The sequence below is a fragment of the Pholis gunnellus genome, assembly GCF_910591455.1.
Source record: "Pholis gunnellus genome assembly, chromosome: 23".
NCBI lineage: Eukaryota > Metazoa > Chordata > Actinopteri > Perciformes > Pholidae > Pholis > Pholis gunnellus.
In genome coordinates this window covers 7840505-7864148 of record NC_136550.1, presented here as the reverse complement: position 1 = coordinate 7864148, position 23644 = coordinate 7840505, and the positions used below count along the sequence as shown (strand labels likewise).

Sequence of the window (23644 nt, the reverse complement as noted above, 5' to 3'; positions counted from 1 at the left end):
GTATAATTCACGTGTTTTATATAATACTTTGCACACAATTTATGAAAGTGATTGTTGCAAAAGTAAAATGCTTTTTTTTTTTCCTCTCACTACTCTCAACGCTCTACTTCAAACAGAGGAAATGTATTCAAGTGGGTTTGTTTGAAATGATGACCTTTTGCTAACTATTTGCATTTCCTTTGGGTTGCAGCTGCAGAAAAGAGAGCGCTCTTGCCGGTTTTATGTTCAGGTATTTGGACCAAACTTTTCCCCGTACCCACTTTCCATTCCATCATTGTGGAAACTGTACCGTCATTTACATTTTGACCATATCATTGAAGTTTGACCTTTTTAGGTGGAAAGAACTATATATATATAAATTTCACTGTGCATTACCAAGTGAACATCAGTGTCTCAAACCAACATTTAAGAGTCATGTCATATGTCATCATTGTACCTTGCATGCATACAGTATGTCGTGATATTCCCCCCCCCCCCCCCCCCCCCTTATATGTTTGGCCTCAGCATGAGGCTGAGCATTGCTATATTTTCAAATGCCATGTATCCATTGTGGGTTTTCTCCACGGTCTCAATCATTTAACAAAAACACCCTTAAACCATCCCATCTGCTTTCCAGTGAAATAACCCGCATAAGAGGATAGCATCAGTCAAAAATCAGGCTCAATGAGATGTAATGTACTCCTACATTTCTCTGCACATGCTTAAGCGCCAAAAGAAGTGACCTCATTATACCAGCAACTCAACTTCTAACTACTAAGTCAGCCAAAGTCATGGCATGTTATGATTCCCCCTGATGCATAATACATGTGTGTCCTAATTTAGGGGGGTGTCTGTTGCTTCCGTCAGCTACTTCTCTGGCTACTGAGTTATTTTGTTATGCCTGGGGTGACACACTAGCCGCCATCAGTATCAGTATTCTACCTTGACAAGAGAACTATGGAATAAGTTGATATCCATGTCTGCCATACAGATGGCTCCAATAAACCTGCACATTATAGGCAGATGTCGTTTTGTATTTATGCTCCGCAGCGCTCATGTTAAGCAACCTGTATTTGCCTCGATTCCTCCGAGGCATGTCAGAAGGCACTTTGCTGTGGATAGTCATGTGATTGTGCAAATGACATCCAACTGGAATGCTTTCATATGGCTGAGCGTTCACATGTGCAGATGGGTTTGTGAGTGTGAGTTGCTCAGAGGATAAGGCTGGTGGTATCCTATTTCTGTCTTTGTTTTTGCCAACAAATGCCAATTGTCTGGGTAGCCAAATTCTAAAATATGACATTCTTCCCTGTCATGGACTCTCCCACTGTCGACCAAATTCTCAGGGCTCGGTGCAAAAATGTTTACACTTTCAAAATGACGATGTTGATATGCTGATGTTTAACAGGTATAATGTCTACTATGTTTGCCATCTTAGTTTCGCATGTTAGCATGCTAACATATGCTAATTGACACGAAACACACTGAACGTATATTAGCACCAGATGTCCCTAAAAAAAAATGAAAATGTCAACCTCATAGTTATTTCATCCCGTGAATATCTGCTCTTTCTGCCTGCTTTTACGGCTACATCTGGGTTTCCACGGTGTAGTGTATGCTGAGGATGTAGTCGTGCACATTACCATACAAGACTGTACACACCACCCGGCTGTGCACCTCCTCCTCTCATCCGTTTCCCTCGCTGGGTTGACAAACAGTGCGGAGCGTTCACTTGACGAACCGGAATAATGGAGCAACATCTGTGGCCTTAGGTAAACACAGGCATTGACTGCACACGCTGCCAGCCTTTGAGGGACTTTCATTGATTAGGGAAATTGGGCAGTGTTTTCTCCAACAGGGCCCTGGTGGTTGTTCTAAATGGGATTAGCTGAGGAATACAAAGCAAATGAGAGGCGCACCTGCCTTTGCTGTCCCTCTGCTCAGAGACGGTGCTGAAAACAGACTTCGACAGTACTTGGGGGGGGCGGGGCGGGGGGGGGGGGGGGGAGGCAGATTGTGTGAGTGCAGGTGTGGTTGTGGTGAAGGAGGACGTAGTCCAAAATAAAGTGCTGGGCTTGAGGTCTAAATGAGAGGATGAGTGAGTCTCGCCTTGATTGAGGGCTTTTATTTCGCTTAAGTGGTAAACACAAGATGAAAAAACGAGATGACACTTGACTTGAAAAGGTACTGAGGTCTTCATCGTGTTCGTATCATCAGGGAGTTTCAATAGGAGCGGCTTCATTTGCTGTTTCAATTACATATTCACAAACTGTTCAACCTGCAGCAATCTCCCTGCCTCTATTGATCCCGTGCAGATGAAACAATAATTAATTATGACGACTTCTGAGTCTTTCTTGATTGTTCATAAACCTTGATATCTGCCGCATGTCGTAGCTAATTTAAATCCACCCAAAAGGATTTGGCCTTGATAAAGCTACAAAGCGTACTGTATAGTTAGCAACTCCCTATGTTCCGTTGTTCCCCTGGAGGAATGTTTCTCTGTTGTGCCCTTTTGATTTCGAACAAACATGATGAAAATAGCGGCCTGTCTTCTGTGCCTTTTTGTTATAGTAATGGCAGCTTGTTTATCGGCGGTGACATTATGGGTCCAATTACTGTGATTATGTCCATCCTCCATGTTGCAGCTAAAGTCAAACACGCTAGCTTTGAATGGCTTCTTCCTTTGCCATTTATTTAGTTTTAAAGCAGAAGATTTGTGACTTACATTTAAATTACCCATGCATATTCAACACATAATAAAACAAATTAATATCTTGTGCCTTAGTGGGAGCCAAGTGAGTGTGAATTCTCAGGATGCAGGGAGGGTATTGAGTTTCCGGCCTCTCATTAAAATGACACCTTGCAAAGATGACTAGGGGGGAGTGTCACGGCGCAGGATGACCTTAGAGCAGGCGAAACGAGGGGAGGCTCCTCGCTCAAGAATGTAACGAGATGATCAAATTTCCCTGGTAGTCAATTTGTGAAAAGATGAAGATAACCACATCCTCATAACCGAGACCTCTTCATCTGTCTGAATAGTCTGTGTGAGGCGTTTCTGCTCAAAGTGGAGAGAGAAGGATGTCTCCAGCACTCAGGATTTCATGTTTATGTCACACGTATGTAAAATGTAGCGTGAGAACATATTTAGGTTTAAGTGGACACTGAATGTGTGGGGTTTCAAATTAGAAGCCAATCAGAAACTAGAGAAAGCATGCCCTTAGGTACTGGAAGGCTTTTCAATTAACATATCTGTGTCGGAAATGTTAAGTTAGCTTTTCATTGAACGGAAGAATAAGTAGATAATTGGCGATTACAAAATTGTATTTCTGTTAAAAAAAAATGAAGGTCAGAGCAGCCAAGTGCTGAGTTTTAGAGGACTATCTTTTTATGAAGTGGACGTGGTCATCGTGACATCACGGTTGCTGTCTGATTATTGTACTGACGGAGTTAGTGCTGTGGAATTAACACTTTTTAAAAGTCTCTTAGAGTCTGCCTCTCTCTCTGCCATTTATATATACATAAAGGGTTGCTATTTGGGTCTTAAACGATTAAACCTAAGACAGAAAACACAATGGTAATCCCTCAGTAACTCACAAATACAGATACAACCCACTTACAAGAGGGGGGAGGTTTCATGAAATATTAAACGTGAAGGTTGCAGAGATTTTCAAAGACTGCTTTGGCTAGCAGGTCAAATGAAACAGGCAAAAGAAAGACAGAAATGGTCCGTCCCCCCCACACACACACACACTTTGAGATCAGCTTTCAACGTCAGTGAGAGAAAACAAGAGAGAGGAGCCAACTGGTCAACAGGATGGGAGGAGGGAGGAGAAACGGGTGTACACAGAAAGCCGACCAACGAGCAAGCCAGAAAGGGAAGAGAGGGAGGATCAGCCTCCGCCAGAATCAATTTCCCAGACCCAGAGTTCATTTCATCAATCAGCACACAGATAAAAGCACACACACCATAGGCTGGCTTGGACTCCTGCCAAGCGCACGCTAATGTCCACCTCTCCCTTCCTTCCGTCTGCATTGGTGTAAATGGCCTGTGCACTGCAGCTTTTTCGCGCCCAGTCATCACGCTTGTTCCAAGTTGAACATTCCAGCAGTGAGTCCAGTTAACGATTAGCATGACCTCGTGTACCAGAAAGCAAAATGTAGTTGTTGTGTTTTTTTCTGCTGGTTTACGTTCTTTCGACATAGGAATGCAATGTAGCTTAAAAAAAAAAAAAGCGGTTGGGAGTTTGCTACAGTAGACTGAGCTGCTACATTTGACAGATGGAGTGGCAGTGTGCTAATAACAGTAAAGTAGCAGCCAGCCACCGTCCCGTCTCACCTGCACAGACTGGGATGATGGTAGCGATGTGATGCTTGGCTGCACATCCCAAGCTAACCGCCAGCTGGCTGGAGCTTCATATTTACCATGCACACATGAGCGTGGTATCGATCTTTTTCATCTTTGCCTCACAAGAAAATGAATAAGCCTATCTTCCAAAAGGCCACAGAGTTACATTACCTGGATGGACCAAGTAGACAAATGATGTGTTTTTGTCCTGAACGATTGGCCAGATACACACCTTGTACACACATACATACTGCTTATAAGTTTAGGAGGGCAACATATATCATGTATTTGGCATCAGAGTCATAACTAGGATTTTTTTTTAAACACTGACATTTAAAAACATTGAGGCCGGCCAAGAAAAGTCCCCATATAGACACTATGCATTCAAACCTTGAATGGTTTTCAGGTTTTTAAATAAGTTAAAAGATTATGTTCCTTCTGAATTTGGGCGAATTTGCCAATGGAGTGGCTCAAAGAACTGCTACAAAACTAGATTGTTTTTGAAACAATAGAACACATGTTTCCTTTGGCTTTGAAGTGTCCCCAGAGAAATAGTTTGACATTTTGGAAAATGCTTTCTGTCTTGCTGTCCAGCTGCCAGTTAGCCTAGCTTAGCTTAGCACATCAACTAGAAATGGGGGAAACGGCTTCCCTCCCTAATCTTATTACCTCTAAAGCTCACTAACTACCACAACACTGACTGATTGTTTGATCCACGTTAACATATTTATGCTAAGCTAACTGGCTGCTGGTTTTAGCTTCATATTTACCGTACAGACATGATTGTTATCAAGGTTCTCATCTAACTGTCTGCAAGAAAGCAAGTGAGAGTTTATCCCAAAATGTCACAGTTTTGTCTTCTTTTGTAAAATGTAGAAGCCCCGATGTCCCAGACAGTGTCCTAAATGATAGCTCCAGTGATCTTTGGCAACATAGACAGCTTAACAAAACTCTCAGGGGCACAAAGTAATAACACAGAAGTGCAGTGTGATTGTTCCTCTGCAGCAAAGGCAACACATAGTTTCCTTTTTGTAATCATAAACACCAAAAGACACTCTTTTGTTCCCCCCATTATATTGTATGTGTAGTCTAGCTCAAGTTAAGGTAATTGTCTGTAAAGTATACTGGTTTCCAACATGTAGACACTACTCTCCAGTCGTTATATCATAATTTCATTCTCTAGTTTGAATGAGGGAAAATCGGCATGCTCCACGCATATTAATACCAGTAATGAATAATTTGCATCAGAGTGATTTGGTAATCTATTGCATGTCCAAATGATGCACTAGTGAATATCAGCTTTATTGCATTTCCTTGGATGTTGTTATACATGCCTGAAGGGCCTGTAAGAAAAACGACCTTTCCAATACAAACGTTTGATACATACTGTAGAACCTGCCCTCAGTTGTTTAATTCACTCTTGTTTATCAATTATCCATCGTATAATCCCTCCTCATCAAGTTTCTGACCCCATCCCTCTGTCTTTGGGGTGTGCTATTATTCTGCTTTGTTTGTTGTTGTTTTTTGTACGTCTCTTCTGCATGCGAAGAAGCGAGACTGCTTCCTCTGCAAGTGCATCCATCCTTTCCCCCGAATAACCATTATTTCAGTGTTTTAAGAAGTGCTGGAGAAAAAAAATCTTGCAGTGTTGAACAAAGGAAAAAAAAGAAAAGAAAAAAGTGTCAGAGCCTGAAGAAAAAGAGCTCCTTAATTGAGAGTGAATCAACCTCTGCCTCTGGCAGAATGTCAAAAGGTGTGATTGTAGATTGGCTGCAGATAATGAATAATTACATCAAAGTTGGTAGACTGTCTGTGTGCATGTGTACGTGCATGTGCCTGCGAGTTTGTCTTATGTTTTTCATATACTAGCAGGTGCAGACGTGTGTGTTCACTCTTGCGTCAGTCTCTCACAGTGTGTGTGTGTGTGTGTGTGTGTGTGTGTGTGTGTGTGTGTGTGTGTGGTGGTGTCTGGGTGTGGGCGGCTTAATGTGTGCAGGGTATGTTTTGAATGAGGAAAAGCCAGCTGGTGCTGTTTGAAATTCTCATCCAGTGCCAGTGAGTTGAATACAGTCGGTCCTCCGTCTCCTCTTGCTATCGCAGCGATTTGAAACAAACATACATCTTAACATTATGAAGTAATTGTGGGGGGTCCATTACACTTATGATTAGTGACGAGTTGCTTGGTAAAGCCAGCTTTCTTATTTTTTTCTGTCTTTTGATCAAGAATTCATTTGATACACTAGAGCACATGATGTCTCTTATCGCCTTTGGCTTCATCCCCGTGCGGATTTTGAGTCATACTAAAACTCTTATTCCTTTTCATAATCCATTGATCAAAAAGGGGATCTAAGCGAAGTTCAGAGAGAAGTGCTGTAGTGAGACCCCCTGTTTTTTATTCACACACATCATGAATCTAACTAAACCCAACTGGCTTTTGAAGAAGTGCAAATGGAGAATCAAAAGTCAAACCAATTTTTGGGATTTCTTCTGAAATGTTTGGAAAACACTTTCTGTGACGCCCATGTCTATAATGGATTACACACATACTTATGAGTTATCATCTGTTGTTAGTACTGTGTAATTATAAGCACTCGGAAATATTAAAAGTGCTTGATAACAGTAATCATAACACATAAGGTATTTTATATTTATAATGCATTATATACATACTTATAAGCTGTACAACTAATGGAATTATTATTCACAATAATCTTAACACATAAAGCATTTCATGATTTATTATTAGGTTAATGTTGCATCATAATTGCTGGTCACTCATTCAAAGTGTTTTTTTCAGGATCATATTGTATTATAATTCCCATAATTATTATAGAATATAGTGTCTTCCTAATGTATTACAATTACTGTTATAAGGCACTATAATATAATTAAGTAACTGAGTTGTCAGTGTTTGCTAAAGTCAACACTAAAGTCAAAATATATTTTTTTTACTCTTTATAACGCACTATGATCCTTGCAAAGAAATGTCAGTATCACGCTGTTTGACCTTATAAGTATGTTTATGCTGCATTATTGATATTGTGTATTCATGATTTGTTTGACCACCTACTGTATTGTAATGGCTTTGAAATAACTTTTAATTCCAGTTGCAGTCAGGCTCATTTTGCTCTTCAGTGCAGTGGCACTGGGGATGAATTAATTTGCCTGACCAATTAGTATTCCATTCATAAATCTTGCCATTGGCATTTTTAAATCTTTAATAGCTCTTAATTTTTCATCATGTCTTGAGAATGTTCTCGTTTCTTCCTTGCTTACTGGCTCTGGCGTTGTTGTGAGGAGATTAGAGAGGGCACAGCAGTTGTTCGGTGCTGTTTATGCAGGAAGGATGTGAGCTGAATAGCCGAGGATCGTTGCTACCAGCGAATACCTTGTCCATCCATTGGCATGTCTCAATGTTGCTTTGTTTTCTGCTGTGCTTTTGTGTATTGGGATTGTCTGCATGGAAGAACATTAATCACACCAATTAAAGACTCCAGGCTCAAGTCATGTAAGAACTGGCCTCTAGTCTTGTAAGCATTGGTTCTGATTCACTTCCATGATTAATTCCGCTTGTAGTCCAGATAAAGGGAAGCGGTAACAGAAGCAATTTAACGACACATCCAATGTCATTACAGATTCAGGTGTTGCTGCTACCAGTTACGCTCCGTGGCCAAAAGCAAAACTTGTAAATGAATTGGAAATAAGGTCATGAAATTACTCAGTAGAAAGATGATTATGAAATGCAAAATGGGAAGAAAGAAAAACAAACACGTCACGCTTATTCCTTCCCACAGGATGATGTTATTTGTTTCTTTTTCAGTCCTGAACTCTCATTTCACTTCCTTCACTCTCACCGTTTACCAAATCACCATGTCAAACAACAGCGGTCCCAGGCCAGCTTAGCTTCTGTTGACTAAATCAATGGTTTGGACTCCCCAGGCCATGGTGGAGACGGTCAACAATTTGCTGCAGCCTCAGGCCCAGGCAGCATGGAGGGAGCTGAGCACAGGCGAGCAGCTGCGGGCCGCCACCATGCTGCTGGACACTGTGGAGCAAGGGGCCTTTGTCCTGGCTGACAACCTGCTGAAGACCGACATTGTGCAAGAGAACACTGACAACATCCGTGAGTACAAGCAAAGTTGGCAATCGTCATTTACTGTAAATTTGTAATTAGCTTTAAGACATATGAGAATACTATGTGTGGAATGTTGTTTTTTTTTCATATTGATTTTAGAAAAAACTGAATCATGTTCCAAAATGGCACCCAATGGATTCCTAAGAAGGTTGTTAACTGGACACTAAAGGCCAAAATGTTTTTTCGGGCTTTCACGAGTTGACCATGTTGTTCTGGCGCTTCAGTCTTCCAGTCCAGCCGGTTGAAAGCATAGAGACGAGAGACTTCCTCCGGCTCCTGGTGGTTCCTCGCACGCTTACTGTACATGGCACAGTATAATCTAATGAAATGGCTCTTCTGTTCTTTTCAAATTAAATTGGAAGTAATGGATCAAATTCTGATGAAGTCATTTGGTTGAGAGATCTGGAATTCTGTTCCTTTTTTTTTTTCCAATAAAAGCAATGAAAATGATATGCCAGCAAACAAATCACACTTTAATTTGGTCTGTCTGCATGAGTACACCACCTTGGATTGAGTTAAGTTAATTTCTTCTCAAGCTGCTGAGAAACAGATTATTGGCTCTGCATTGTCAATTATGATATTTAGAAAACTGGAAGCTATTCTGTTTGTTTTTCCAGTGGTCCCTTCCCTCATGTGTCTGAAGTGTTTCATCCTGGTCTTGCCATTTGTACAGGGGTTACGAAGTTCACCATACAGCTATTGATCCACGGCGCTATCATATTGACAGCGGGTGCTCTTGAGGCGCTGGAACAAGTGTGAAGGTCGCTGGATTAATTATTTCTCCCTTGCAGGAGGTTACATTTTGGCAGGGCTGCTTATGTCTGATGGCAGTCAGCTGTAAAGTATCAATTATCTCAAATGATTGTACTTATACTTAATTATTAGCCAGAATGAACCACTAGTTGTGCAGATCAGGGATCAGTGCTCACTATTAAGTGTATAAATACCAAGTGAGCACAGATAATGGAACAACTGTCGTCAATATTTTTCCCTCGTTGAGCTTTTATAAACTGGATACATCAGTTGTTGAAAAGTCAAATTTATTAAAACTGCCGTTTACATTGAGAGCCATTTACAAAAGCACGAAATAAATCTGACTTAAATAACCCTTTTTTTTTGCACAGGGCGGCGAGTGGGGCACGGAGGAATTAAGAAAAAAATAGTTGTTATGATGTATCGACCTCCGCTCAAAAGAAGTGGGGATTTTTTTTTTCTAAGATCCTGCTGCCATGGCAACCTAAAAATATAGGTCTACAGACTAAAAAGGAAGCGAGCGTAAGGAGAATTAATAAAATGCTTTTATTGTATCTGGCACACAATTCATGTGGGTATTAAGGAGATTCTGGGCTCGTTTAGAGCGGGGAAGGAGACGATGCCGGCTCAACTGGAGTGAGATTCTGCAGCGCATCGTGGTATTCTGGGTAATTATGCGCCGGCGACACGTTTACTAGGCCTCATCTCGCTGTTAGTTCGGCTTGTTTTGTTTTTCCAGCCAGTTGGCCCCTGCAATCCCTCATGCCATGCAGGGTAGTTAAATGAAGACAAGGGGCGGCCCATTTAAACATCAGCAATCACCGCAGCAGCTAATTATTGATCTCTCACAATGAATTACATGTAAAGTGACGGGTTTTGTGTGTGTGTGCAGGTGTACTGTGGCTCATTGCACCTGGTTACACGTTCTCAACGAGCCGTTTTTTTTCCTGCTTTAAAATGAATCCGGAAGCCTCGCTCCAATTTTAGGTTTAAGCTCATAATGAGATCTGTTTTCTTCACTTTCAAAGAAGGATGAGATTTCCTCACCCATTGTGTTTGTGTTTGTGTTTACACGTCACAGTGCATGCGCTCGTCTCGGGCTTTGTCTGCGCGGGAGTGTGCTTCACTCTCCGCATGATAATCTCATGAGCAGATTTCTGCCGATTAGCGTGTTATTTCGACGGGCTTTGAAGGTATAGCCTTTGGGTCCAGCGACGACTGCGGCATCAAAGGAATTCCCTGAAGCCCATCGTAAGCTCTTTTACACAACCACACGGGGGAGAGAGAGTTAGAGAGGGAGAAGAAAAATGCTTTCTTTATTCCAAACGGCAGGCTTGGAATCCAGGGAATGGTGAGCTATCTGGGGTATTGTCTTAGCTAAGTCGAATAGGAATGTATCACCAAAACCCCCTGGCCTTTGCAAAAAGCACAAGAGAACATTAATACAAAGGTTTCTTCTTTTCTTTTTCTTGAGAGAAGATACAGATACAAAGGGAGGATTAAATGTGGCCTCTTTGTAGCTCTCCGTGGGCACTAACCTTTAGCAAAGACAGAGGTGTCATAGCCCACTGACATCAGATCATCAGCTGAATGCCTTATCAGGCTTGATGAAGTTTTCCTACACATGGATGGCTTTGTGTTTGAGATTCTCCAGCCAGGTTTTTTTTGTGTTGCGCCAGAGATGACCGCCATTAGCATTGGCGTCGCAGAAGGCGAATGCGGTGTCATTGACCGTGAAACGTTTGGACTGATCGCGGTCGGAAATCACCCTCTCAAGCAGATGAAGGGAGCCGAAATGAAATTGAATGTTATTCCCGACCCGAAACATTTGAATGGAATTGTTCATGACGTCACCTTTTGTGGAAAGAAAACAAAAAAGGGTAAAAAATACATTTCAGTCAGAGACACTTCCTGCAGTCTCCGCTGGTTCTCAGGAAACCTCAATCTGATGACTAGACTTCACTCATTCATTGAGCTCGGCCAAGAAATCCCAACACGTCATCCGAGTGTACAAATGAGCTGCCACAGCAGTGATGGCAGTTCAGTTATTTACTCCTATCCCCTGTATAAGTCCATAGTGCTCACCTCATCTTTTGGAATTTGCCATTTGTGCAATTTCTTTTCTGTACCTCCGCCTCGCAGTGAATCAGTGGATTTGTCTCAGTGCTTTGAGAGTTAATGTGACATTTAGGAATGCCCAGACTTCACGCAGGTCACCCGTACTCCAGATTAGAGCACACTCGACTGCTTGAATCAAACTGAATTGTATCATACCATAATAACTCCGATGGAATGAGCTTTTTTTTTTTATTTCAGCTGGGCTCCTCTCAGCAGCTCCTTCTCCTCTGCGGTATGACGCCGTAGTCTTTGAACCATAAATTAGGAGCTCGCTTCAGACACAACAGCTGTTGAGCCGCCACAGAAGTGAGCTCGTCTTCCGGAGCTGGTCTTTATCTCTTGCGCTCTCCGCTCCTCTCGAGAAAAAGATTCTTTCAAATGAAGATGTTTTGACGAACTTAAAATGAAATAATGTCACCTGAACACTTGATTGTCATTTGATTAAGAGGCCTGTAGGAAAACACAAACCTCCCCTTCATAAGAAGAGTTGAGAGGGAGGCAGTCCTTCTGCTGCATGAATCAAGACAGGATGTGTTGCATTTAGTGCTCGTTGGAGATGCTTGGATTAATACAACCAGCAATATAGGAGAATGACTTGCGAAATCAGTGAAGTGATTGTAGATGTTTGCTATAGGCTGCTGTGTGTTGTAGTTTTATAGGTCTGTATCTAATGGCAATGATACCAAATAAGTCATAAGGAGGTCAGGTTCATTCCAAAGCCTGATCGCTTTTATTGTTTTACAATTCTGTTATGGCATTTACCGCATGTTGAAAGGATGGGTTTTTGTCAGGGTTGAAGTTACTGAACATTGTTATTGTTTGTTATATAGTCAGTGTATGGGCAACCATATCGCCCATAATGTGGAAAAGTCCTGTAAGGCCTCAGCTCCAATATTGTGCACCGTTGTGCCTGTGCAATGTATAGCCTGCAGCAGTTTGCATGTCTATTATGTCTATCGTGTGTCACGCAAATCAAACGTATTGATTGTTAACTGCCGATGCTTGCGTTTCTTCCGTCTGTGTGAAGAACTGGAGGTGGCAAGAATGAGCACAGATGGGAACTTGCTTGATCTGAAGTTCCCACAAACGGGAGGACAGGGCAACTCTATCCACCTCTCGGCGAACACGCTAAAGCAGCACGGAAGAAATGGTGAGTCGTCGAAACTTTTGAATCTGCTTTTAATTGTCCCCTGTTGTTTGAAGTGTGTTCATGCCTTGTACACAGAGTCTGTGCATTATGTCTTATTCATGTCTGTAATATAACAGAAATGTAACAGGCAGAATTTGACACGACTATAACGGCAATACTGTTGTATTACTTGGTGTATCAACTGCAATAAATCAAAAGGTATTTTTTTTTTATCTTGCTGTAATATTGCGTTGGGAGCTGCAAAGGTTTTTCATTCCTGATGCATGTAAATTACTTTCAATTTTGACACCCACGTCCTTTGTTGGGCTGCATATAAAGCACTAGGATCGTTCTAAGACTCCAAACACCACCCTGGCTGTAGAATTACATTCAAGCTCTGCCTCTAAACTGTGAATGAGGCAGTTAGACACAATACAAAGCTATTTCCAGGAGCAATACAGCCCCATTTTTAGACTATATTATCAGCCCATGCAAATCGGAATCGAGTCAAGCTGCGCCCGGTCCCTCTCAGCTGGATGACTAAGTCTATGTCCAGCCGCGCATCGTTATAGCTGGGTGGCGCATCTTTTCCCCCTCATCCGGTGCCATAGCACCCTAATTGTTTTCTTTTCATCTGAGTGAGTGATCTCAGTCACAGCGGGAGGGAATTTTCTTTCATATCAATGCTGAATGTTGAGGCAGCAGCAGAGGAAGGAGATGTGTGTGTGAGAGACAAAGAGAGAAAGACATGAATAAGAAGAAAAATGCTCGGCTTTTTCAATGATGAGTGGCAACCACATTTTTTTGTATGCTGAATTAAAATAACTTATAAAAATATTTCTCTTTTTTTTCTTACCAAACTATTTCTACAACCTTGACATTAGTCTCTTTTTTTGTCTGTTTTACTTCACAAAACTGTTCACAAAGCTTCAAATGAGTGGTTATTCACAGTATTTCTCTAGTGTTGCTTAAATTGCCAAATTCCAATAGCATCCAAGCCATATAACTAGCATATTAGCACATTGTTGTCACATTATAACAGCAATACACTGTATGTTGTGTGGACCCTTTGCTCATAATGTTGTGTTCTTCGCGTCTGGGGCTGTTTTTCCTAGTTTAGTTCCACTTGAGACATTTTTTTTAAAATTCTACTGCATACAAAGAAAATGTTGACATTTAATATACATTGTGTGCCTCTAGCTTTGTGGTTCTGTATTTTGAATGACAGCAGCAGGGCGCACCTTCTGCTCCTTCTAACTACCTTTACCCTACTACACCACAGGCTGATGCCATTTACTTCTACTGTATATCAAGCAGCCAAGTGTGGGTTGAAGGTTATCATAGGCAAGAAGCAACATGGGTCAATTATTACAGCTCATTTTTTCTAACTAATGTGTCTGTCCAACAATCATTCAATGGTTTAATGTTGTGTCCACATACTTTTGGCCATGTCGGGTGTTCTTTACTCACTTGTCACTTGTGGAAGACTGACCACTTGCCCCTGCTGGTCTTCTTGCAGGTGAGATTCGGATCGCGTTCGTGCTGTACAAACACATCGGGGTCTACCTGTCGACGGAGAACGCCAGCATGAAGCTGGGCAGCGAAGCCATGGCGACCAATTACTCCGTCATTGTCAACTCGCCGGTGATCACAGCGGCCATCAACAAGGACTCTAACAAAGTCTACCTCTCTGACCCCGTCATATTTACCATTCGACATCTACAGGTAATGTTCTGTCTCTTGAGTTGTGTGTCTCCGTTGAGACGTGCTTTGTTTGTCCTTTGATGTGACTGTGTCTGCGTTTAATGGGCTTTTTGTCTCTTTCTACTTTACTTTCACACAAAAAGAACACTTGCATATCGGATGCGCCTCCTTCATAGAACCCTTTCGTCACAATTCTCTCTATCCCTGAAGTGCAACAAAAGATGTAGAAATCCCATTTCAGACGAAGAAAATTAAGTTAATATGACGTTATATTCGATGGGAGGTGTGAGAAATTGCTCACAAGGTGATGCTGGAGATGCATGTTGTTGTTTATTAGTTTGAACAAATACCAGCCTGATCTCTTGAACAAATATCAGTCATATTGAGCCTCGCTCGAGGCTGCTTAGTCATTGTAGGGAGTCGCAACTTCTCCCTCTTGACTCCATTATCTTCTCCACACTCTGCCACCCTCGAAATATCCCTGTTTTGTCTACAAACAGCGCCCTCAGCGATTATCAAGGATGTTGAACTACCATGGGAGAATTGCGGCGGGTCTCATGTGTAGGAGGGACCTGGAAGGAAGAAACAACGGCGGGAAAAGTACACAGCGCGCTGAGGGATAAAGAGAGTGAGAGGAGGAGCGCTGATGGATATCGAAATTAAATGACGGGAAAATGTCAGGGGGCAATGTCGGCGCCGTTATTGCTGTGACTCACCTGCCTTAAGTGCAATTTGGAATTTGGATCCTAGATTCAGTCATTTTACTGTGCGTCTAATGTTGGGGCGCTGGAGCTTTCGTACCCTTTCCTTGCTCCGATCAAGTCATTTCCATAAAACAGTGCCCTTTTGGAAAAGTGTGTTTTCTGCACTGTAGCCTCTTCTGCTCGTAACAAGAGAGCCGCTGCTTGTATTGTCATTTCAACTGAAGTGACATAGACATACATCATTTACATATAGAGTACATTTTGTGTACACCGAGGGCTGTACAATTAATCATATAATAATAATGATTCCAAACGTGCGCAATGAATTAAATTTGATTGGATGCAATATTGATGTTTTGCATACAGCGCTCTGGTGTATCGAATCAAAAGCTCCCTATTCTCTGGTAAACTGGTTAACCAGACAGAGGTGTTGTTAAGACAACACTTTGATTAACTGGTCGTTGCTGCAGGTGAGAACATTCCCGTATTCTTTTCATTTTATTTGGCCTACACTACATTACACTATTGTTGTATTATTACTGCTTTGATCTCAGCTTGACTTATATTTGGCTCTACAAATCAAAGACAAATAGATGATTGTGATCATTTCATTTGTGTGAACTAAATGTTGCCCCTGCATAGAGAACATTGTTAGCACAACTGAGTCTATGCGTGATGCTCCCCAGACAGAATAAAAGGTATCAATATGTATCTCAGGTATGTTGAGTGGACTTCAACTTTGCCCTTGAAAATAAACCGTAGTTATCGAAACTCTCCCAACAAGCGGGGGTTCCTGTTTTTCGGGCTTCCCACACTTAAGTCCCCTTCTCAACCATGATGTTTTGGATCACTAGTCTTCTGGGATGATGATGTGTCCTCTAGTTATTGTTTTGCTTCCTTGCCTCACCACTTAATGGGTCCAATTAAATCCATTAATGGAACAGAGCGTCATCCTATCTCCTTGCTATGGAATATTTTACGCAGGGTTTGGATGTGTGAAGGGTGAACTCAGTCAGCGGCAAATTTACATTCACAGAGGATAAACCTTATTAGACTAATTACCCTACAGCAAGTGTGAAACTATGAAAAACTACAGCCCCTCATGGTGTTAATAGTAAGACAGCAGACATGTTTAACCTTGGAAGCTGTGAGTCACAAAGCAAAGGATCCCGAGTGTGCGCTTCTTTGTTACCGAAGCTACAAAAGAAATTGGGCTCGAGAGGGAAAGGCCGTTGATGTTTCTATTTATCAGCAGTTATGTTTTGTTGTGCTCGTGTGTTACTCAACCTCAGTGGTCGTGGGTGACTTTTATAAAACGGCAAGCGAGTTAGCAGGGAGCTGTGCTTGTCGTTAGGGCCGTAGCCCGTCAGACAGCGGTGGTGCCCATTAAACAGTGGGGTAGTCAATTTTCATGCAGTGAAAGTTAAAGAGAAAGGTCAAAAAACAATGAAAAACAGGCATGGGGCTGCTTGATGCTGTCAGTAAAAACCACCTGCTATTCACTTTAGCATGGATACAGATTGCAGTGCGGGGAAAAAATGAACCTGATTTGATGTTTATTCTGCAAACAAAGCAAGGTAGAAATGGACAAAGCGAGTATGTGATTAACTCCAGACCCCTGTGTTGTACTTAGCGAGGGGACAATGCTGTATCTCGTCCTGTTATTCATTCTACGGCGTCTGATTCTACTTTTGTATTCGTGTTTTTTCGCCCTCCAACAGCAATCTGAGGAGAACTTCAACCCCAACTGCTCATTCTGGAGTTACTCCAAGAAAACCATGACTGGTCACTGGTCGACGCAGGACTGCCGCTTGCTCGGCACCAACAGGACACACACCACATGCTCCTGTACCCATCTCACCAATTTTGCTGTCCTCATGGCCCATGTGGACGTCAAGGTAGGCCAGCTCTTCTCCTATTCTTTGCTTCTCAAAGGACATAATGTATCCACCAAAATGTGCCATTCACCAAATGCATTTGAGAGGAATGAAAATGCATTCGTCCATTATGGTTTACCCGGCCAGTCCATTCCAAGTTGATAGGTTGACAAGAAAAGTAAGGTTGAGGCGGCGTGACACATTGTATAGCAGTGGCTGTTTGTCAATATATATTTTATATTTCCCTTGCTTTTTAGTTCACACGGTAAAATAGAATAAGTGTTTTTGAACCTTCGCAGCACTTTGTAGACTAACATTTAAAGTGCCAATATACGCACCCTATTCATATGATTTTAAACAGTGACCCTTTCAGTGTGTAGTGTGTATTGATCGCAGCCACCTTAAAAGTCCTATGTGCGAGGCAGCCCAAATATAAGATTGGCTCCCGTGGGTGGAGTGTTTTGTGCACGCAGCTGTTTAAGAGCTGCAGCGTGCGATGCGTGTTTGATTTTTACACGTTGGCTTTATGAGTAATGATTTTGTTTTTGCCTTCAAACCTTTTTGAAAGTCCATATATGACATCAGAACACATACTTCTGTTGATATGTACGATAGAAATATGTCTTTACCGTTTCTTTAACTACCTCTCTTTGTGGAAGGAATAGTTTTGGTGTAGTAAAGTAACCGAATCTAACAAATGTCTTGTTGATATCTTACCATGTCTCACTTTATGCTGAGCAATGTACAAACGTATACTGTAGGCAGCCATTGAGCTAAGAATCAAATATTCAGAAATGGACTTTATGTTCCCTGAATGTAAATCTTAAAGGAATAGTCAGTTTGGGAAGGTGACTTGCTTTCCTGCCAGGACTCACTGTAGGTGAGAAGACTGAGCGGTATCTATCGTCTCCACAAATTATCAGCAAGACAATGAAGTAATTTTCCTTGAAATATATATACAGTATATGTACATATTTGTATATGTATTGTACTTTATCAGCCACATTTATATATTTTTGTATAAAGGGATTGAAACCTAACATCAACATTTATTTTTGAGTCCAAGCCTTTTCCATCTTCCCTCTTTATTAATGCATGAATGTGTTTTTTTTAATTTGTTTATGTGAAGACAGAAAGGAGGAACACAATTTGCAGGATTGTCTCAGTGCACCATTTGCTTTTTTGCCTTCCGGGTAAAACGCAGAGACAAAATGAAATGAGTACAGTAAGTGTGAATGTAAATGTGAAGTGCTTTAGCTTAATTCATCGGGAGGTGCTAATGGAAGTTGGAAAAAAAAACAACCTTTTGTAAGTTGGCTGTGAGATTTGTGTGCAGTGATTACTGGGAAGAAAAAAAAAATACAAAAGGGAGAGAAGACCAGTAAAAGTGTGTTGAGACAGGAAAGGGAAGGAGGATTGCCGGTCAGGGAAGAAGTTGTGCCGTAGTTGTGATGCTGACAGACAGCTTAATCATTTCTGTCATTGGAAGTCTGAGGAGCTTGCTGCTGACAGAGCAGAGTAGTTCTTGGTATCTGTTATAGCATCTCTCTCCAGAACCTCTCCTCTGAATCAGTGGGGGAAAAACACAACCACTAGTCCATCCTTCACCTTCCCTTTTTTCCCGCAATCCGACTCCATCCCTCATTTTTCACACAGTCCCAATGCTCGAACCCAATCGCACACTATCATACGCACAGTCTACAATTCTGCTGGAAGGTCTCGGGGCGATATGGTCTACTTCTTCTAGCGGGAGAGAAAGACGACTATTTTGTCACTCGGCGGCGTGACTTTTTGGACACACTAAGTTCTCTGCAGGACTGAAGCCGAGTCTGGAATAGAGAGGGAGCCTGCGAAGAATGGAATCCTTCACGCAGTGAAAGCAAAGCAGAAAGAAAGGAAGCAGTAAAAGGAGCGCTTTCAGTCGAGCCAGTCCCTAACATTTTGGAAAAGCCTGGCTTGCTTGTTGCACTGCATTCACCGGAGGAAAGTGGCCAGTAGTTACACCCTCAGCTCTGACTGACAGCGACCCCCCCCCCCCCCTCCCTCCCTCCCTTATGCTTTATCTTTTCCACTTGGATGTTATAAAAGCCCGCTTGTTGGAAGGTGCCACTGAACGGGGAGATACGGGGGCTTTTCATTTGCCAAACTGTCACAGTGTTGTATCTGAGAACACACTGAATGTAGGGAAAAGCGGGAATGTGTGCGAGAGAGGCGGAGAGAGAGAAAATTTCATAAATTGAGGAGACTATCTGTTTTTGTATCCATGGCAACACAACATACCACCGCTGATCTCTGCATTGTTATTACTCATTACCCTCAGAGCAACAGATTATATTCTAACCTTGTTTATTTCTCAGTGGCATCGCTGAAAGAAAAAGAAAAAAAGATAGGCAAGCTGCAATTACAATTTTCTTCGGAGGACAGATGCTCACTACAGTATCACCATCATCTTTCATCTTGTTGTTTTGGTCGATGGATCGTGTGCACGCTCGCCGGGAATGATGATAGTGTTCTATTCAGGGATGTTTATGTGCAGCTTAATAAGCTGTCTTCCGTTTCTTCGTGTTGCATTTTTAGCACCAAGTTCAGATTGCATTTGAAGTGCCACATGCTTCATAGGAATTAGAAGTGGCAAAATGCCCCTACTTGTGCGCGTGACATTATGACCGGTGTCATTTTGTCCTTCACAGGGATTTGAAGTTGCCGCATGGTTTTGGACGCTTTTAACAGTTTTGATGAGCAGAATACGAATGTGTTTTTTTATATTCCAGCTCATATCTAGTAGAAAAATATACCAATCCTGTGTGGAAAAGTTTATTTTTGGATGTTGGATTTTCTCCAAATGAGATGTGATTGTATGAAAATCGTTATACATAATTCTATAATCATACCTGACATGTTTCATGGTCTTTAGATCAGTTGCCAACCATAGGCTTTAAGATTTCCGAGGTCGACTCACTAAACTTTTGTGACACAAAACTAATGTATGTACACAAATATACCCGTTAACAATAACTGCCTTGTAATCCTGCTCAACCCGTCTTTGATTGTGAGTGTGGAGAAGGTGAAATCGTGGCACGCCGATTCATATTCACAAGAATCCCTTGAACTCGAATGTACTGTATATGAGATTATTAGACAGACTGTGTCTCATCGGGATTAATTATGTTTCAAGTCAATTAGTTCCTCAGAATCATTTTCAATTCACATGTTGTAGATGTTTGAATATCTGCTTAGTGCGTACCCGAGGATGTTTAGAGCCCTAGTGGTAATGCAATTTCCTCCTTTTTTCAAATTACAAATTGTGAAATCTTTTTTTCAAGTGTCAAGCTCACAAGAACTCATTAAAGTCAAATATTCAACTCGAGCCTGCTACTTTTCAGAAGTGCACCCACTCAAAGGATATCTGTCGGATACAGGGAATCAGGTAACCGCCACTTAGGTGATCACAAGGGCATCAAGCGCTGTCACCGCTGCCTGTGTTGCCACTCAAGCCCTTTTTTCAGCTAATTTTGAGCTATCCAGCCAGAGAGCTGATGCCTTTGACTGAATCCCGAAAATCCGAGAAGCGCCGTTGGCCACATAAACAAATTAAAACTGCACTCGCAGACGGCAGCTGCGTGTGAGAGATTATATGTCTCTTGTATCTTTACAGAATGATAGCAAACAGGGTTTTTTTTTTGGAGCAAGTGATGTGAGAGTGGGTGTACTTGAATGTGACTTTGCTAAGAACGCTGATGATTCTCACCTCGAGATGTCCTGTTTCTGAGCCGACACACATTCATTCCAATTGAAGATGCTTGATAGGTATTAAATCCTAAATACATTCATTCCACTTGGACCTTTCTGGGTCACTTGGTCTCGCTTCAGCAGATGCAGAAGCTCTGTCAATGTCACAACAGCAAACCATGAATGGCTACTATATCATCAGGATCTGCTTCGAAAACATAGGTTTTCTAATGGTTCATGCCTATTCCAGCTCCTTAAGCTCTTTACTGAACCCTCTCCTTTTGAATTCAAGTCCGCCATTTGTGAAGATAGCTAGTGGGCATTGAGATTAAAACAAATGTTTTAAATATGGGCAAGAGTATAAGCCCCAGCTCAACAAATATAGACCTGCTGTGGTTCCACCTACAGGCTATTATTTACGCAGTAGATGCGTGTGCTGAGATAGGCCCCAGGGAGGCATGGAGCTACTGGTAAGTGGCACTATTCCCGACAGACCAGTTCGTATAAATCAATGGCACATCCCACTGGATGATGGAGAGGGTGATATTTGGGTAACATTAATCACTGTCTTTAAAGAACATCTCCACCCCGGCACCATCAGACAATAGCTATGATGAGAAAGGACAGTCAAGGTTAGTTGTGTATTTCACCGTGTTGTGTGCACGGTACTGTACACACAGCTAGGGAGTCTGTTCATACAGAGAAGACGGAGACCAGGTTAACAGAAAGTTTGATCATAGTTATTGTAGCTTAGAACACAGTGTGACATTAGCTGCATGTGTTGAATGTCATCTCCCGCCAAGCAAGCCGGAATCTCTCCCCAAGCCCTTTTTTAAAATGTGACGAATTTGCCAGCACCCCTGATTCATATGCCCTCTCTGCAACTGTTCCTCATCCCTGTGCAGATCATAAATCCTCGGTCATACCGGAGGTGAACTTGTCACATGACTCCCCGCAGTGGGCCACTACCCCTCAGCGCAAACTGTCTGCCCTGCCGGACCGTATTTCATGAGTCAAAGCCCAGCTCTGGAGGCATATAGCGAGATTTATGCATTTTAATTGGATTGGCTTCATGGCCCCATGCTGAGAGCGGTTCTTCGGGGTATAAAGGATTGAAGCTCTGTTCTCTTCACCGCGTCACCCTGTCACGCATTTCCGAGAGTTGGTTCAGGAGACTCGTGGCTTTGGACATGGAATGTTACGGCTAATAGATGTGTAAGATGTTAGGTGAAGTTCAGACGGCTCGGTCGTACTGGCCAGTGTGCAGAGAAACCTCTGCACCTCTTTGTCAGACTGCTCGAATGCCAGGAAACCTTATTTTGTGCTGCGTGCGAGCAGATCAGGGGCAAAGCCAATCTCCTCAGGCATCCGTCTGGAATGAAAAATATGTGTGTTTAAGAAATAAGAGACAAATGTAGAAGGGAAAGATTGGAAGACAAATCGAATAAATGTGCCTCGCCCTGCTAAGTAACATGGATGCTGTATGACTCGACCGCCCTTGCGACACAGCGGAGTGGATTTCAGAGAAAATCACGTCCGCTCACTTCAGAGACCCCTCGACTGATTCCCATCGTTGAGGCTTGTCCGGTGCGAGGTTAGGTGCAGAGGCTCTGCAGAACATTTGCCAATTGCCAACCTGCCTGAGCAGAGCCGCGAGTAAAAGGAAACTTTTCAGCAGAGACATTGTGGCCGGCGTCGTCTCAGCCATCATCCACCTCCCAGAACAAAGAAATCATTCCTCAGTAAATCCATCACCCAGGTGTAGATACACTCCACACCCGTCTCTCTCTCTCTCTGTTTCTATAGCTTTGTCTCCTTTTCTCCCTTGCTCTGTTGCCTTCTCTTTCTCTCTGACCTGGCCCCTCTCCAATTGAATGTGAGATTGTGATGGATAGAGCCTGCAGCCAGTGCACAGCTCGCTAGCCCGGGAGACCTTAGGGCCCCCTCACGCTGCACCGCAGCTAGTACCACCCACCGCATCAATACCCTTTGTAATGCAGCGGACTGAAAACAGACTTATGTGTCACATGCATAACGTACCTACAGAGCATGCAAACACAAACGACATCTGTTTCCTTTCTTTGCCATACTATAACATGACTTTTTATGATATAACATACTAATACTTCTGGACATGCTGTACTGTATGCCCCCCTCTAAAGTAAGGGCCCTGAAATCAGACGTACACACACAAGCAGACAGACGTCTGCTCTATGTAACATCTTGCCAGCCCAGCCCTCCAACGAATACACAACGGCTCATCAGGCAGGAAAATCAAAAGAGCGCACTCCCCAGACTCAAGGAGCACTGCGGCTGTTATTGTACCAGAGCCCCTTAATGATCAGCATCTGTTCCCCTCTCTGCTAGCATTAGCTGAGCTGCCACTAAACAAGGCTTTTGTGCAATACGTCATCCCCCCAAGTTTCCTCACTCTGACTTGACTGGTGTGGAGAAGAAAAGACATAAACACCCGTGGCTGTTGATCGTCTGTCTCTCCCTGCCCCCCCGCGGAAAATACTGCTGACTGTGGTCGAAATATGATTTAAAGAGGTGCTTGTTTTGAGAGACATATTAGACATATAGTATGCTTTTGCGGCGTTATTTCTCAACGTAAGTAAACATTTCCTTGGGTTTGTCCAACGCTACAGCTCAGAGTCATGCATTATTTGCTGAAGGCCAAGGCTGCGTGCACACCTTTGATGTCAAACAGCCAAACTGCTCTCTGACGTCTGGTAGTTAATATACGGTGTCGGTCCTTGATGTCTACACAGTTAAAAGGAGTTTATCTTTGCTTTCACCTGTGCTGTGTTATTTTTAACTGTCTGTCAATGCTAATCAGCCGTCTGCCATTAAGTATGCAGCATTCTTCTGTGTTTAAATAAATTCCTATTTGAACTTCGTTAGCATTCAGACGTAGTCGTCAATTCAGCATTTAAAAGTTGTACCGAGATGGTACTTGAGTCCCAGCAGGAATGATAGTCAGTTGTCTGGAGGTTGGCAGATTTCCCCCCCCCCTCCCTCCCACACCACCACCTTCACTCGATCCCTCCCTTCTTTGAATCAAAGCCCAGCAGGATGAAAAAGAGGACGATCCCTTTGGGAAATTAGGAAGCCTTAAAAGCTGCCCAAAGTGCTTGCATACAGTAATTATCTCTCTGATGCCTAGCCCCA

At 42.5% G+C, this 23644-nt stretch overlaps 1 protein-coding gene across 1 annotated transcript in view; it reads left to right on the top strand.

Annotated features, from left to right (window-relative positions):
- Positions 1 to 23644, top strand: part of LOC306714295 (adhesion G protein-coupled receptor L3) — a gene marked incomplete at its 3' end in the record, with an annotated part of 114640 nt that overhangs the window by 61483 nt on the left and 29513 nt on the right. The window contains exons 8-12 of the mRNA XM_079184282.1: positions 191 to 229; positions 8264 to 8447; positions 12358 to 12480; positions 13979 to 14184; positions 16589 to 16765. Coding sequence (XP_079040408.1) covers positions 191 to 229; positions 8264 to 8447; positions 12358 to 12480; positions 13979 to 14184; positions 16589 to 16765 — 729 coding nt within the window. The remainder of the gene's footprint in view (positions 1 to 190; positions 230 to 8263; positions 8448 to 12357; positions 12481 to 13978; positions 14185 to 16588; positions 16766 to 23644) is intronic.